This window comes from Exophiala aquamarina (genome assembly GCF_000709125.1).
Source record: "Exophiala aquamarina CBS 119918 chromosome Unknown aczIA-supercont1.3, whole genome shotgun sequence".
Taxonomy (NCBI): Eukaryota; Fungi; Ascomycota; class Eurotiomycetes; order Chaetothyriales; family Herpotrichiellaceae; genus Exophiala; species Exophiala aquamarina.
This window is the reverse complement of record NW_013550585.1, coordinates 1309850-1324054: the sequence shown is the minus strand read 5'-3', so window position 1 is coordinate 1324054 and position 14205 is coordinate 1309850. Positions and strand designations below refer to the sequence as shown.

Genomic DNA, 14205 nt, shown 5'->3' with positions numbered 1-14205 from the left:
TATCAGGAAAGCGAGACGATCCTTTGGAAGACGAGCTCTGATGTCAAATTTTCTGGTCAAGGCTGAGCTATTCGACGGGGAGATTGATCCTTCAAACAGTGTGGGTAGGCGATGATGTTGGCGTTGTGTATCGTGTGCGGTACTCTAACTGACATCCAAAATGCGAAGGTCCAAGATAGCTCTCCGACCAAGGGGAAGAAAATGATGATATATCTCCGTACGCAGTGTTAGTACTTGGTAGATCCTTCCCCTTTGAGTTGCTGCCTGGCTCCCTCCCTGCCAACGTTTGTCGAGATCTTGGCGGCACGGAGCACTATTACGATGTATAGAATGTTTTAGGTGCTATTCGTCCTGGTAGACGGGCTTTCCGAAATTAGGCTGCTGCTCGTGAGTCGTGACATGCCCTCGAGCAAAGTCTCGCCTTCCTTTAGCAACCTATCTTGAGAAGGGGCCTTCCTGGGGCTCGAATGTATACTTTCACACAATGACAAAGATCAGAAGTGTATTAAATAATAAGTGATTGCCTATTCAAAATACTCAATCGATGCTTAAATCACCGATTGCGAGATTCGCATTATCGCAGGCCGTGTTGAAAGGCCAGGGGCTGTTGTTGAAATGTCAGCCCTGAGACAGTAACTGCTCTCTTCTAAGCTAGTAATAGGGTCAATACATGTAGTGGCATGCCACAATCTACCTTCGTGAACGTCATCGCTTCGTGAACTCTTTCGTTTTATGCTGGGGTATCATGTTGAAATGAGATGCTTTTCTCCTTGTTGGTCCCAGTTTTACCTTCCTGTTCCTCGCCTTCCCAATGTTTAAAGTCAAAGTCAACACCAAATAACACCCGAACTCATTTTCTCGAAGCAAAGCAAGTAATGTCAGCGTAGTACTCGAAGAGTGGGGCAAGGCAAGGTTCGCCTCAGCCCTCGATCACTATAATCAACTATTAGTAGTCCTAGACCCTCAATTCGCATGATTAGCACCATTTGTCTGGAATGGGATCGTTCCTCGATCACCGTTGACAACACTCTGGTCAATATCAGGCGATTTGGCGCCACTGTTCAGAACCTTTCTTTCACCATTCCTCGACTCAGCTGCTGGAGTGTCTTCGAAAGCCTTGTCGAGGTCCTCAACTTCAAGGCTGTCAAATATCTTGAAGATTTCATGGGTCTGGTGGAAATCATTGTTGACAATATTGATCAAGTAGCACTGGCTCATGATGGCTTCGATGAGCTTCCTGCTTGCAGAACCTGGAGCATAGCATTTGGACCAATCCTGGCCTAGACGGAAGGCTTCATCCTTCCATGCCAAGAAAGAGACGGTCTCGACAATGGTAGGCTGCACAATCTCACGGTTTGGGAAGATTCCCCATGTGACTGCATTCGGGCCTTCGTCTTTGGTATTGGTGAGAAGTTGGCCCTTCTGGTTGACAGCATAGTATGTCAAATTCTTGTTGGCATTCAGCCGTTGAAGTACAGTGTCGAAGATAGAAGGGAAAATCAACAACTCAAGATACGCCTTCTGATAGACCCATCCCCCGCTTGGACCCCATCCATAAACGGGGTGTGATGATGGTGCTCCGTCGACAGCAGGCTGAGAATTGATGGTGAGGAATCCATTCTTGTTCAAATGGAGTAAATTGGCCTTGATGCTGTCGGCTTCAGAACTGATTCCGCCCTCGCTCCACGGGAGTCTGTCCAAGTCACCCTCAATGAACCGTGTGAACAACGTTGTGACCTCGCGAAGAGATCTGGGCTTGCCCCAAAGTTTGATGTTTATTTCGTTGGTCCCCTTCAGACCAATATCGTAAGCGTCAAGTTCGCCAAACGCAGGACTTCGACTGTCCCCCCATCGCCCATTGGGAAACTCGTCCCAATCGGCAGTTCGGGCAACGTAGGAAGTATTGCGATTGCGCCAAAATATCGGCCTGACGGTCTCGTCCCGGCGGTTCAAACCTAGGGACTGCCTCCATGGCAAAGGCTTCTCCAATGGGGTGCCGGAGGTATCAGGGGTCAATGATAGTTCTTCGAGGATCAACCTGGTGGATTGGGCCAAGTTCATGGTGTAGAAATGCAGATGTAAAATGCCGGCATCGAGGAGACGCCGACACAACTCGGCAAGAAGGTCCTTGCCAATATCGCGAACTGCTGCATCGTCGTTTTTTACAGGATTGAGCGCCTCAAACCAGTTTGGGGGAACCCGGCATTTAGTCCAGTCGGCCCGGCGCATGAATGCCGCATAGGTCGAAATGGGCATGATTCCCGGAATGATAGGAACGTCAATGCCACGAGCACGACATTTATTGACCCAGCTCAGGAAAATATCCACGTCATAGAACATTTGGGTGACAACGAACGAGGCACCAGCGTCAACTTTCTCCTTTAGATGTTCGACCAAAAGATCGACGTCTCTGTGATCATCACAACCTTCAGCATAGCCGGCCACACCAATATCGAAATGATCGCCATACTTGGCTTTGATGTACTTGACAAGATCTTTGGCATAGCGAAAGCCGCCTGCTTTGACCTCCCATTTGTCTTGGTCCCTCGGTGGGTCTCCACGGAGAGCGAGAATATTGGTGCATCCGGCTTTGTAGGCACAGCGAAGGGCGTCATCAATCTGAGACCTTTCCATGTCGGTGCAGGTAAGATGCATACATGTTTCGAGACCATATTGTGATTGACTGGCTTTTACCATCTCCATTGTCAGGGTAGAATGGCGGCCTCCTGCGCCCCACGTAATATCAATGAAGGCCGGGCCGAGATCGTGCATGCGGTCCATACGATCGTAGAGGTTTTGGACGCCTTGGGCAGTTTTTGGAGGGAAGAATTCGAAGGAGAAGGTGGGCTTATTGGCCTCACGGGCGAGAGCCAACTTCTTTGAGATATGCATGCCGAAGAGATTGCCGTAGAGATTATGAGGAAGGAGAATGAGGACAGGCGAGGGCGACGGAAACAGTCAAAACAAGATATGAGAATAAAAATCAACAACTGGAGTGTTTGTCAATCGCAGTTTGCTCTAGTTACTCGTACGACCGTGATTCGATGGCCGTGTGTGAGGTTGAACAACACCCTCTCCAATCAACCGAAGTATCGCTTGCGAGCCCACCTGTCGGCCTGCTCTCGCTGCATTGGGATCTGGATAAAGTTGGTGACGATGAATGATATAGGTCAATTTGAAAATGAGCAAGATGGAATAGAAGAAGAGGGAAAGAAGAGAAAGCTAGTGGTGCTGGTGGAGGAGGTGGAGTAGGAACGCTGCAGGAGGATTGGGCGGTCAACTACTCGTAACTACAAAGGCAGGTGCGAGTGTGAGTGGGCAATAGGGAAGGGGCCAGAAGAATGCCTGAGAATGGTTTGGGTTGGATAGGATAATGTCGCCGGCGATAGAGATTTCATCAGTGTGCGCAAGGGGAACGGGCCTTACGGAGGACCTGACCTGCAGCCTTTTCATGATATACGAAACGAATCATCACCCCTCCGTGCCTTGATAATAATGGAGAGGTGAAAAACCTAATCATCAAGATGGAAGAGTCGGTCAGCGGGAGAGACTAGCTTTAATGCTCACGGAGACTATCTGTTGAGGACGGAGTACCTGGCGTGCCTGGTGGTGATGGTAAATACTGAGGTGATGGGCCCTCTTTTACTGGTCCCTGCGGTGGGCGTGGGGAGGCCAGCCAACCCAACACATGCCTGGGGCTCGCCAAGTTGGAAGGGTATATACATCAATTGCATGTGTTTTGTTCCTGGGTCCGACAAAATGGTTACGGCAAGGTACGACGGAGCATTGAAGTTTCAAACGCGGTTCTATACGGAGGACTCCAATATCCTTGGACGCATACCTTGGCGTTCCGCAATCCCTTTCCAAAAAGTTTGTCTCCGCTCAACCACACAATCTACTGTTCTCAAACCATAAGAACCAATACATATCTCTGCAATCTAGACCTCAGACCTGCGTGCGGGATATCTCTTGGCTACGGACCTTGACACACGTCACACTGCCAACGCGGTTGAATTGCAGAGAGCCATAGTCTCAACATCTGTGTGCAACCCTGTTCAGATACCACTATGGCGATGGACATGTCCTACAAGGCCACGCTCCTCCCCCTGTTGTTGAAGGCTTCCGTCCTGTCCTTTGGGACATACACTCTAAAGTCAGGTCGTATCTCTCCTTACTTCTTCACATCTTCACTACTGCACACGTCTTCGCTGCTGGGCGCCCTGGCCAAAGCATATGCGTCAGTCTTGACCTCTCCGCCATTTTCACTGCCGCTTGGGACTGAGGAGGCTGGCTCATGTGCTGATGGATCCTTCTCTCCACACTTCGACATACTCTTTGGCCCAGCCTACAAGGGAATTCCCTTGAGTGCAGTTGTAGCCAGAGAGCTAGAATTCAGCGGCAAGCAATTCGCTGATGTGTCCTACTCCTTCAACAGAAAGGAAGCAAAGGACCATGGTGAGGGCGGAACAATTGTTGGTGCACCGCTAAAGGGCAAGCGCGTGGTGGTAATCGACGATGTCATGACAGCCGGCACAGCTCTTCGTGAGGCCGTCTCAATCATCAAGGCACAGGGTGGCATTGTCGTCGGTGTCGTCCTTCTACTGACAAGACAAGAACGGGTCAGCGATGCCGAACCCAGGAGTGCCATGAAGGTTGCAGAGGATGAATTAGGCATTCCAGTCAGGGCGGTGCTTAAGTTCGAGGACCTGATCGAAGCGATTGAGGCCGGCCAAATTGAGGGTGCCGGCGCCAACGAGCTTGAGCAGATGAAGGTCTATCGCCAAAAATACGGAAGTCAGGACTGAACACAATGACATTAGGAGTGGAAATACCTCCTTGCTGAATACACATCCAAGCTGCTTGAATCCGAAGCCTTGCCATCCACTGGTCTTCGATGCTCTCCCAACAATGCCTACCGTTGGCATGTGCACACTCATGTCAATGGCGAGAACAATTCAGAGTCCCTGCCCGGGTAGCAGACAGTGTTGCTGTGACATGCTTACGGAGCCGGAGCTTCATCGGCATACCTGTTCTTGAAGATGCAGAGACAGCAGGCATAAGCCCCTCTCCTTGAGGATCGGTAGGGCAAACGATGTATGGCTCCGTGCTTGCCTCCTTAATCCGCAGCCTTGTCCGAGTGGCAACCATGTTGAAACTGTTTCCATCTCGTCTAGGTATGTTCAGCCGTAAAAGGCAATCACTATCTCTAGACCAAACAACAGCTGCCCAGACAGATGCGATGTTCCTTTTGAGCGAATTATTTCCCTCTAGCAAGGTCTCGAGAGATTTTCAAAATGCTTCCTTTCTTGCTTCCAGTTCCCTTTAGATTTTTCTTCAGTTTTGCCATGTCTCTCCCTCGATCCCCGCAACAGGGCTTTCGCGCGTCTTCCATCGATCCATCGCATCGCATCACATGGTCGCGATCGCGAGACTGCACCCAGGAATCCCTCATCTAGACACCTTCATCACATCCCCTTACGGTTTGGCAACTGGTATCTCAAGGAAAGCACAACCCTTTTGGTTTCCACTTTGTCTGATCGCCAACGCCTCTCTCTGCACAATCAGACACTCTCTTCACCAGGCTTTGCTGGACTCTTCTGTCATCAGTGAGTGTTCGAGACATTGCAATCCGTGGCTCTGCAGATATCCTTCTCTTTCTTGAATCCTTTGTGCGCTTCCTGCTTGTTTTCTACAGACCAATGGCGTCGAACAGCCCCGACCCTCCTGCTGATTCCTCCTCATCCCGACCGCTCCCGCTCCTTGCATTTCCCGCAGAGATCTCCCAAGAAGTTATCGCCAGTTTCTTCGATGGAACACCCGTCACCCCTGAACCGATCGTTGATGCCTTAGGCTATCCAATCAATCCGATCATCATCGGAGTCGATGGCATTCCACTCCTCGCTGCGGCCGATTCCGTCTCCCTGCAGTGATTATGGCTCTCTACTTGACCTGCAAGCAAATGAGAGACGACATTGACGAGATATTCTTCCAATACCTCACCCTACGTCTTCCCTCCTGCGAGGCCTTCTCCAGGCTCGACTTCCACATGCGTTTTCACAACCGAGGCCGCCCTCTCAGCCGAATCCAGCGTTTATCCATTGACCCATCGGTGCTTCCGGAGCTTCAGAACTGGAGCTGGGTTGTCAGGGAATTACCGAACTCCAAGCGCTGGTGATCGAAACATACTATCTCAGTTTTAAACGAATGATCGTGGTTGGAAGTGAAGCCGTCGGTGCCCTGGTTGAGTACGGCTCCAACTTTATACAGTCGCGAGGTGTTGAAGAAAGATTTCTATCCGTGCGGCCCCTTCGAGAACACCAGCTCACGCATCCCCACCTCCCACATGGGCGAGATGCTTTTCATACCCTCGATAGGATCGCCTGTTTCCACCTATTGCACAAGGATTACTTCACCCTCTGCGTTCAGCTCCATGTGCGCTAAGGCAGCGATTTCAATGCCTTGACCTATGCAACAACACCACACTGTCCCCCCAGCCTTCGAGATCCAGCGCGTCTGCGAGAGCCCAACTGGCAACGTCCCGATATCCGAACCGCAACCTGAAAGTCTGTGTCAAGTTCAAAGCTGTGCAATGCGTCGACATCGGTCAGAATGTCGTACGCCGTCGGCTTAGTTGGGTAAGCAACCCAGTGACCCAGTCTCCTCTTCTACCCTGTGAGCAACCACCAACTAACTACTGAGTTAAATAGTCTGCAGACTACGATCTACTCGCTGAACGCTGCACCTCTTATGAACTCGGCTCTAGTTTCGCAGGTGGAGCGAGTGCAGGACCCGACTAGATCGAGACCTCCACCACTCTATCTAGGACAGAAGAGCGATTCCACACGATGGAGGAGCTTGAGACAGAGTTGAAGTTATCTCGCCAGTACTAATTCAGGGCACCGATAATAGATAATAGATAGGCGGGGGCGATTCTCGAGAAAGTCCAAAAGACTCTTAAGTACTTACCACAGACAGGATACATCGTAATCAAAGACCGAGAGCTCCTCCACATACGTCCATCGACTACGATCTCTGGCGCCAACCCAAGATAAAGGCCAATGGCGGATCCCACATTAGAGCATAATCCCCCCTGACCGCACCATCCCGCGACTCCGCGGCCTGGTACACCATGTCCGAGAAGTTCCTCCCAAGGAAAGTGATGAAGTACAGTGGCCCCTCTGCACTGGTAAACCGCGTGCTGCGACCATATATCTCCACATTCACAATCAACCCCAAGCACACATCCACCACGAAGCGAGCGGGCGGAAGCCAGCCATGCATCCCTTCACGGAGAAGTGGAGACCTATGTACCGTATTCTTTAGTATTGATGACTGCGAAATCGAAATATCCGATCTTTCTCCATGGTGCTTCATTACTGTGGGGTTAGGACTGTGATGTTGTATGTAGTCGGCTGAAATTGAAGAGGTTGGTATAATAAGTCCGCTACCTCTATAGATAGTTAGTACTATACTGCGAGATATATATAATATACCACGAGAAAATAGGGCTAGAAGCTTAACCAGTTAGTTCACCGCGACACTTGTCCTTCTCCATATCTCGACATTTATGTTCTCAACATCGTTGAAAGCGTCCATCCACGCTCGGCTTTCCCTGTATCGCCCTTTCTAAGACTTCTCCTATCTGATTTCCTCGAGCGAGTTCCATGCGGGCGGTATAGAGATCGTATTTTGTCAGCACCTAGGTAGTGACCCAATCCCGATTCCCTCTTGTCTCCAGTGTCCATCCACATCAGGCCTACGGAAGACCTCGACAAGTCACAAGCTTGTCAATAATAGTCAATGGGCTGTAATAAGAATTTGGTACGGTGGAATCCGAAGGCAAGTCGTGGACAAATTCATGATATGCTCATACCCGCGAGGGTTATTGGATATATATCTAGCAAAGAAAGTTCGTCGTCTCGGAGCTTGCTTGCAGGCCCACTCAGAGTCTCATTGGTGGCAGCAATGGAGAGAGTTCTTCAACAATGCGGTGGTCTCTTGCTGGAATCCAGTTCCTTCTGTCCCTTCCCGAGTATATACAAGTCCTTCGTTCCGTGCACCCTGTGCCTGCCACCTCTCATAGGGGTGATGCTCATCTTGACGGATGCTTTGCCCTGTGACCCATGGGCCATGGCCCTAACCCTCGGGCAAGTGAAAGATATAAAGAATACATAACCTGCTCATAAAGTTCGTCTCAAAGGTTTTTCCAGGCCGTTCTTCCCATTCGGCCCCTTGTGGGAGGTTGAGATCCCCCCATTCCCGCATTCCCTTTATTGTCCCATTTTCCGTTCCAGTCATTCCCTTGCGCAACCCCCTTCCGTCAATTTGTACAAAGGCCCAGAAAAAGAAACGCGCCACCTTGATAAATCCAATTCGTTGTTGGGTTCTCCTCTCAACGAAGGACGAAATCAAAGAAAAATAACAACGTGATATGGCATAAAAACATGATAAGCGTGATATTTAACTCGTCAAAGGGGTATCCGAGAGTTTAGAAGAAGAAGAAAATAGTAACCGAAGTGGTACACTGGTAAATGATGATTCAGGATCAGGTTAAGCGACATGTAGTGCTTCTGCGATTCCCGAGTCATGGATAGCAGAGCTTGTTCTTTCATCCAGAGGTAGTAAGCAGAGAAAGACCTAGGCCTGCTGGCGGTGGCGCTGCGTTTGCATTCACCGTGGTGGATTGTGCACTCTTTCGGGGGCTGCCAATGGCGATGCCGGATTCAACGGCTCTACGATCCGTAGGCGGAAGTCGACCCCAAGTGTCGATTTTCCTAGCCGCTGCCGTTCCGGTGGTAGGGGTGTTGAACAAATCATTGCAGAGTGCTTCAAAATCGCCAATGTCGAGAGACACATCAACATCTGCATCTGCAAAGAGACGCTCAGCTTCAAGATGCCAGCTCGGAGCGGCCGTAAGGTTGTGGCTCTTGGCGGCTAGGTCTTTTGCTGGAGTGGATTGAACCGAAGTCTTTGTTCGAGGTGGCGTCTCCAAAAGTGGTGATGAGGGTTTTGCGGCATCAGGGGTAGTTGTCTTGTCTTCCGGCGCTGATGATACAAAGATCCTTGATGATACGGGAGTAGTAGCGCGGGATGGGTTATTAGAGTTTTTGTCATCAACTATCTTCAGCATTTTTTCCATTGAACCCAAGGTTGTTGAGTCGGCCCGTTGAAGGCCAATATCCTCCTTCTTTCTCCTCTCAGCTGTAGATGACTTAGCTGGGCTAGCCTCGATCGCTGGCAAGGACGAGATGCCTGCCACCTGGCCCGAGGTCCTTCGACTGTTCCCAGAGCTCTTGCGTTTGTTGAGAGACCGAGTAGGCGGCGATGAGGTGGATGTTCTTGGCGTTATCGAGTGGTGAGACGAAACGGTCGATTGCCACGACCTTGCGCGGGCACTAGAGTTTCGATGCACAGAACGTGATCCGCTTTCCACCGAGGTTGAGGACGCCAGCGACCTTGTTTTCTTTTTGGATCGTGGCTTTTGAGATGGCAGGTCAGGGAGAGGCTGGAGTGGAGGCGTTTGGGCTTCTATGGCGTTGAGATAATTCATCCGCATGTCGTCGACGATACGCCGGACGTCCTCCCTCGTGGTTGTGCTATCCTCGACGATGCTTGTGCGTGCAGTGAAGGACGAGGATGCACCACTAGAGGAGAGTAAGGAACACCTTACATTGGAGGAGCTGTCAGAATGCTCGAGGTCTAGGTGAGATGCAGACATGTCACTTCGGATATGTAACCCGTGTCTTTCCAGGTCGTAGGTCAGATGGGGTGTCGGTTGCAGAGCAGGGGAAGCTGAAGGGGTAGTTTGATTTTGAGAGAGAACGTGCTGAGGAAGTCGCGGACTGGCAACAGACCTTGGGCTTTGGTTAGGCACCGAGATGGTGCGATCCACACTAGGCTGGCCGTAGATGGATGCGAGTCTGCTGTATTCGGCCTTCCACAAAGCCTGGATCGTGGGAGTTCGCTCGTCATTGGGCTCCAGGAGAGATGTGGTGGAAGCCATGTAATTGGAAACAAAAGGCTGGGATGCACTGGAGTGAGTAAAGCTAGACCGGCCGGTGAGAACTGCTTCAAGGTCCTTGAAGCGAGCTTCGGTGGACAATGCGATGGCCTTTTGGTGTGGCGGGACAGGGGTAAGAGAAGTCGAGAGCGACGTCAACGAGCCTGAGACAGGTTCATCGCTGGCAGATGTCTTGGGTGAACAGACGGAAGAAGAAAAGGTCGACTGTGCACGGGGGGAGTTTGGTGCGGTGGAAACGAAAATGGGCTGCTGAGGCTTGCTGGCATCGGCTCGCGGAGGACGAGATGTGCGTCTCTGCTTCCCCCCGACGATAAACTCGCCGTGGCGAATATCATCGAGGGTTCGATCATAGTCTTGTTCGGTGACAAGCAATTCACCAGAGCTCAAGCGACGGCTTGTCTGAAGCTTCACAGGACCATTTCCGCGTTGGGGCCGATCTCCCACCTCGGGCGGTGTGCCTGGGATTGTTGCATTGTAGGAATAGGAATGAATCTGGTTCGACTGTTCTTCATTGCGGTTGGCTGTAGCTGGGCGACCCAGGGCGTGATTAAGGAAAACTGGAATCCGGCCTTGAGGCTGTGCGGTAGTGTATGGAATGCTGTGCAGATCCAATTCACTATTGGCGATACTAGGCCGAGCCTTGGACTTTTTCAATGAGAGCAGTTTGCGAATTCGCAATTCCATGGTTCTGGTTCTGGTTCTGGTTGAGCATTGACCCTGATGCTGACGCCTGTGCGCTTGCCGGCGATGGAATCCAGTGTCAAGCGGGGCTTGGGCGCGTCAGACTCTTTGACGTGTGCAGGTAGTCATTCACTTAGATCGAACGACGCGACAAAAGATGGGCTGAAGCTAGACAAATCAAGTAGATGAAGATAAACGAAAGACTGGAGTGGAATGGAAATAGAGAAGAGGTCATGCCGGCAGGACTAGCAGCAATGGATACATAAGTGAGCTACTAATTCTGCGGAGAGGAGGAGAGAGTCGAAAGCAGATGAAGATAATTCTCTGGAGGGAGTGAAGCGAGGATCATGCTTGAATGGTGTCAAGGGGAGCGCTCAGGTAGAGGGACAGGGAAGAGGCTTGAAGGGAAGACTTCGAAGAGAGAGTAGCCAGGACGCCGTGGGCAAGAAAACACGAGAAGTGTGGAAAACAGAGGTACAGGGGGCGGCCGAGCAGTGGACCAGGACTGGTTGGATGGAAGAGACATTAGGTTTCCGGGGCGCTCGAGGTACAAAGGACCAGGGTGCGGGCGAGGGCGGCAGGCACGACTTTACAAGAATGGGTACGGAGTGCTCGGGATGGAGGACGTACTGGCGGAAGAACAGGCAGATGGTGTCATACGTCGAGGGCCATAAAGATGGGCACGGACTAGATTTAAAGCAACTGGGTGGCCAGGAGCCACTGGCCTGGGGAGAAGGTGCTGCTGGGGGTTTGGGGGGGGGGGGGGGGAGACACGAGGATACAGAGGTGGCTTCACACAGGAGCGAGAATCTCAGAGGCTGTTCCATGCATCAGGTCAAAATACCGGCTGGGATTCCCTCGACAACGGTGGCAGCCCAACAGTCAAGAAGACCGAACGCACACAACAACTTGAAGGCAACGCGCGTGTTTGAGGTTTGATTCTTGAGTTTGGACGGAGGTGGGAAGCTTCCCCAAGCTAATCGAGACCCGAGAGGGTCCCTCATACTCGGAGGGTCAGCGTCGCCGGGGAATTTGTTGCGCAAGCCACATGGATGGGTGGACACTAAACAACGGAACGAGTGCGGTTGGGAACGAGAAGACGAAAGCCAGGACTCAGGAGATGCAGTAAGAACGAAGAAGTCAACGACTCAGCGCAGAGAAGTGTCAGATGCGGTCCATGGTGCATAGTCCACGGACCACGGTCATTCTAGTGCGACGCGTACGAGGACGAGGATGAGGACGGGTAAACACACATGGGGCGGGGCAGTCGGTAGTTGCGAGTCAGAGTCAGCTCTGTATCTAACAATAATGGAGGCTTCTAAGACATGCAGGGACTCAGGGACACAGGGACTCAGGGACACAGGGACTCAGGGAGTAGTCGGCATACTGCTTGTAACAAAAGAATCAGTCCGGTGCCTGGAACTACCGCCATCGACCCTGCTTGACTTGTGGACGAACAGCAGCATGGACACTCGGTACTCCGTCCCCAACTACGAGTAATAGGCCAGAAGGATTTGAAACAAGGCTAAGACTATGGCTGCAGTCTGCAGGTCATCGAGGTTCCTCCTTAGGCGAAAACAGGCGAGTTGGCTCGGAGGGTCAAACACACTCCCGTCCAGGAACGAGAGCCCCTAGAGCCCCTAGAGCCCCTAGAACCCCAACACCCCCAGCAGCCCCTGCCAACAAACGACAAACAATCATAAATCCCGGCCGGGAGAGCAGCCGGATTTACTTAAAACTTGCAGGGGTCTGGCACACCCGAGAGCTGGTGGGAGATAACCGAGTGCTAGCCATGCAAGCCACCTGGGCGCCTGTGGGGCCGCTGACAAGGCACCCAAGTACTTTAGGTACATCCTTCGTACTCTGTCCATCGTACTGGCATCTGCACGCAGCACTGGAGACAACGGCCAGACCATAACCGTAATGGCAAATGTTGAGGATGACCAACTGAATGTTGCGCACACTACTCCGTACAGTCCGCTACTATAATGCCTGGTCCGAGTCAGACATCCAGTCCAGTTAAACGGCATTTCCGAATCAGCCAGAAGTTCGAAGTCAGCCAACTAACTGCCTTCTCCCTTGCTGAGGCGATGGAACACAACTGCGTCGGTGGACTCGTTTTTCACGAAGATGGCTTCATTCTGCAGCCTTCCCTGCCATCGTCGACCACCGACACTTTCTAACAACAACAAGCCAACACCAAAAGATGCACGTATTACCGCATCCACATCCGCATCTACACCTGCACCTGCAGCCCAGAAAAAGTGGCGGTCAAGCTTTGGAGTCTCAACGGCCTCGTCTCCCGCTGCCACCTCCTACGAGTCCACGGCTGATCGCCGGGTTGCGACATCAAACCGTCGAACCTGAACGTTGGACATGACGATATTCCACTCCGCCAGAACGGAGTGCTCGAGGCACCAAGTCTTCATTTGATGGTATGATATGTCACCTGTCAGTTTGCTCGATCGATCTGGTGCGCGCTCTCTGTGCTCCACAGCACATGACAAATGGTGCAATGCAATCTTAAGATTCGTATGGAGCCCTGCCCACCGTACTCACTACCGAGCACAAATAGATCTATACCTAGGCCATCTATTCGCTGTCAGAATGTCAACGATCCGTCTCTAATCCTGATCCTTGTACTCCGGATGAGCTACCGCCCCGATTATGTGATCCTGAAGAAAATTCCACTCTGCATCAATCTGCTTTGCGTCACCCTGTGAAGTATGTGCGACCAAAGAGACATTTGCCGGCACGAGCCATTGACAGCCGTGCACCGAGGACCCAGTCCCTGACTCCCTGGCCCAGTCCCGTCCCAACTACGGAGTAGAACTCCAGGTTCAATGTGCGCTACCACTCACTACTCTGACATGATAGTAAGCTGAGTATGGCCTGTCTCGTGCAGTATGGTTGGCATGCCGCCATGCACCACCTGCTTCAAGTCTTCTCTTTCTATTCAGACTGGAACCAAGCCCACTTTTCCTTTCAACGAGCCGCAGCGAATCTACCCATCTAAGGTATGCTGCACTTGTTCCCCAGATGTGAAGCACAAAGGCAGATCTCGAACCTGCCTAGGAGACTACTGTGAGTCTTATCGAGTCAAAAGCGGCACTCTGACACGCTTGTCTCATCGCGTAGCATAGCATGTTTGCCGTGTTTTATTCTGGGGTACCCCGTTTGCACTACACTGCGTCATCTCTCTTTGCGTCATATGCACGAGAAAACGTGCGGTCGTGGGGGAAAGAAGGCAGGGTAGGTGAATTCTGAAGTTGAGATAGGGATATGCAGGCTGTCCGGTCGTCTCACCGGTGGTAAGCGTGCCGATCAGGTTCTATTGTGTTTTCTTCGTCAGACAGCGGTGTCCCGATTCTTAAGGGAGCCTTATTGTGAGCCAGCAGGCGGGTGGCAGGTGGTCTCTATCATGGTTAATCATCGAGATTTGGTGCATTTATGGCGGATGGCGGACTATTTTCCAAATCTACGTTTCCTGGCGCAGCTCCTGA

General features: G+C 51.5%; 3 protein-coding genes across 3 annotated transcripts; 1 reads left to right on the top strand and 2 right to left on the bottom strand.

The window, feature by feature from the left end:
* Nucleotides 1-963: 963 nt before the first annotated feature.
* A1O9_04068 (methylenetetrahydrofolate reductase (NADPH)) lies at nucleotides 964-2892 on the bottom strand (the record flags this gene model as incomplete). Its single annotated transcript, XM_013406360.1, has 1 exon — nucleotides 964-2892. One exon carries the CDS (start codon nucleotides 2890-2892, stop codon nucleotides 964-966), a length of 1929 nt encoding a protein of 642 aa, XP_013261814.1.
* Nucleotides 2893-4067: 1175 nt separating this feature from the next.
* A1O9_04067 (orotate phosphoribosyltransferase) lies at nucleotides 4068-4805 on the top strand (the record flags this gene model as incomplete). The annotated part of the gene is made up of 1 exon (XM_013406359.1): nucleotides 4068-4805. The coding sequence occupies one exon, from the start codon at nucleotides 4068-4070 to the stop codon at nucleotides 4803-4805; it is 738 nt and encodes a 245-aa protein (XP_013261813.1).
* Nucleotides 4806-9211: 4406 nt separating this feature from the next.
* Nucleotides 9212-10705, bottom strand: A1O9_04066 (uncharacterized protein; the record flags this gene model as incomplete). Its single annotated transcript, XM_013406358.1, has 1 exon — nucleotides 9212-10705. A coding segment is annotated over one exon (1494 nt), but the record flags the coding sequence as incomplete, so codon positions are not given.
* Nucleotides 10706-14205: the final 3500 nt, after the last annotated feature.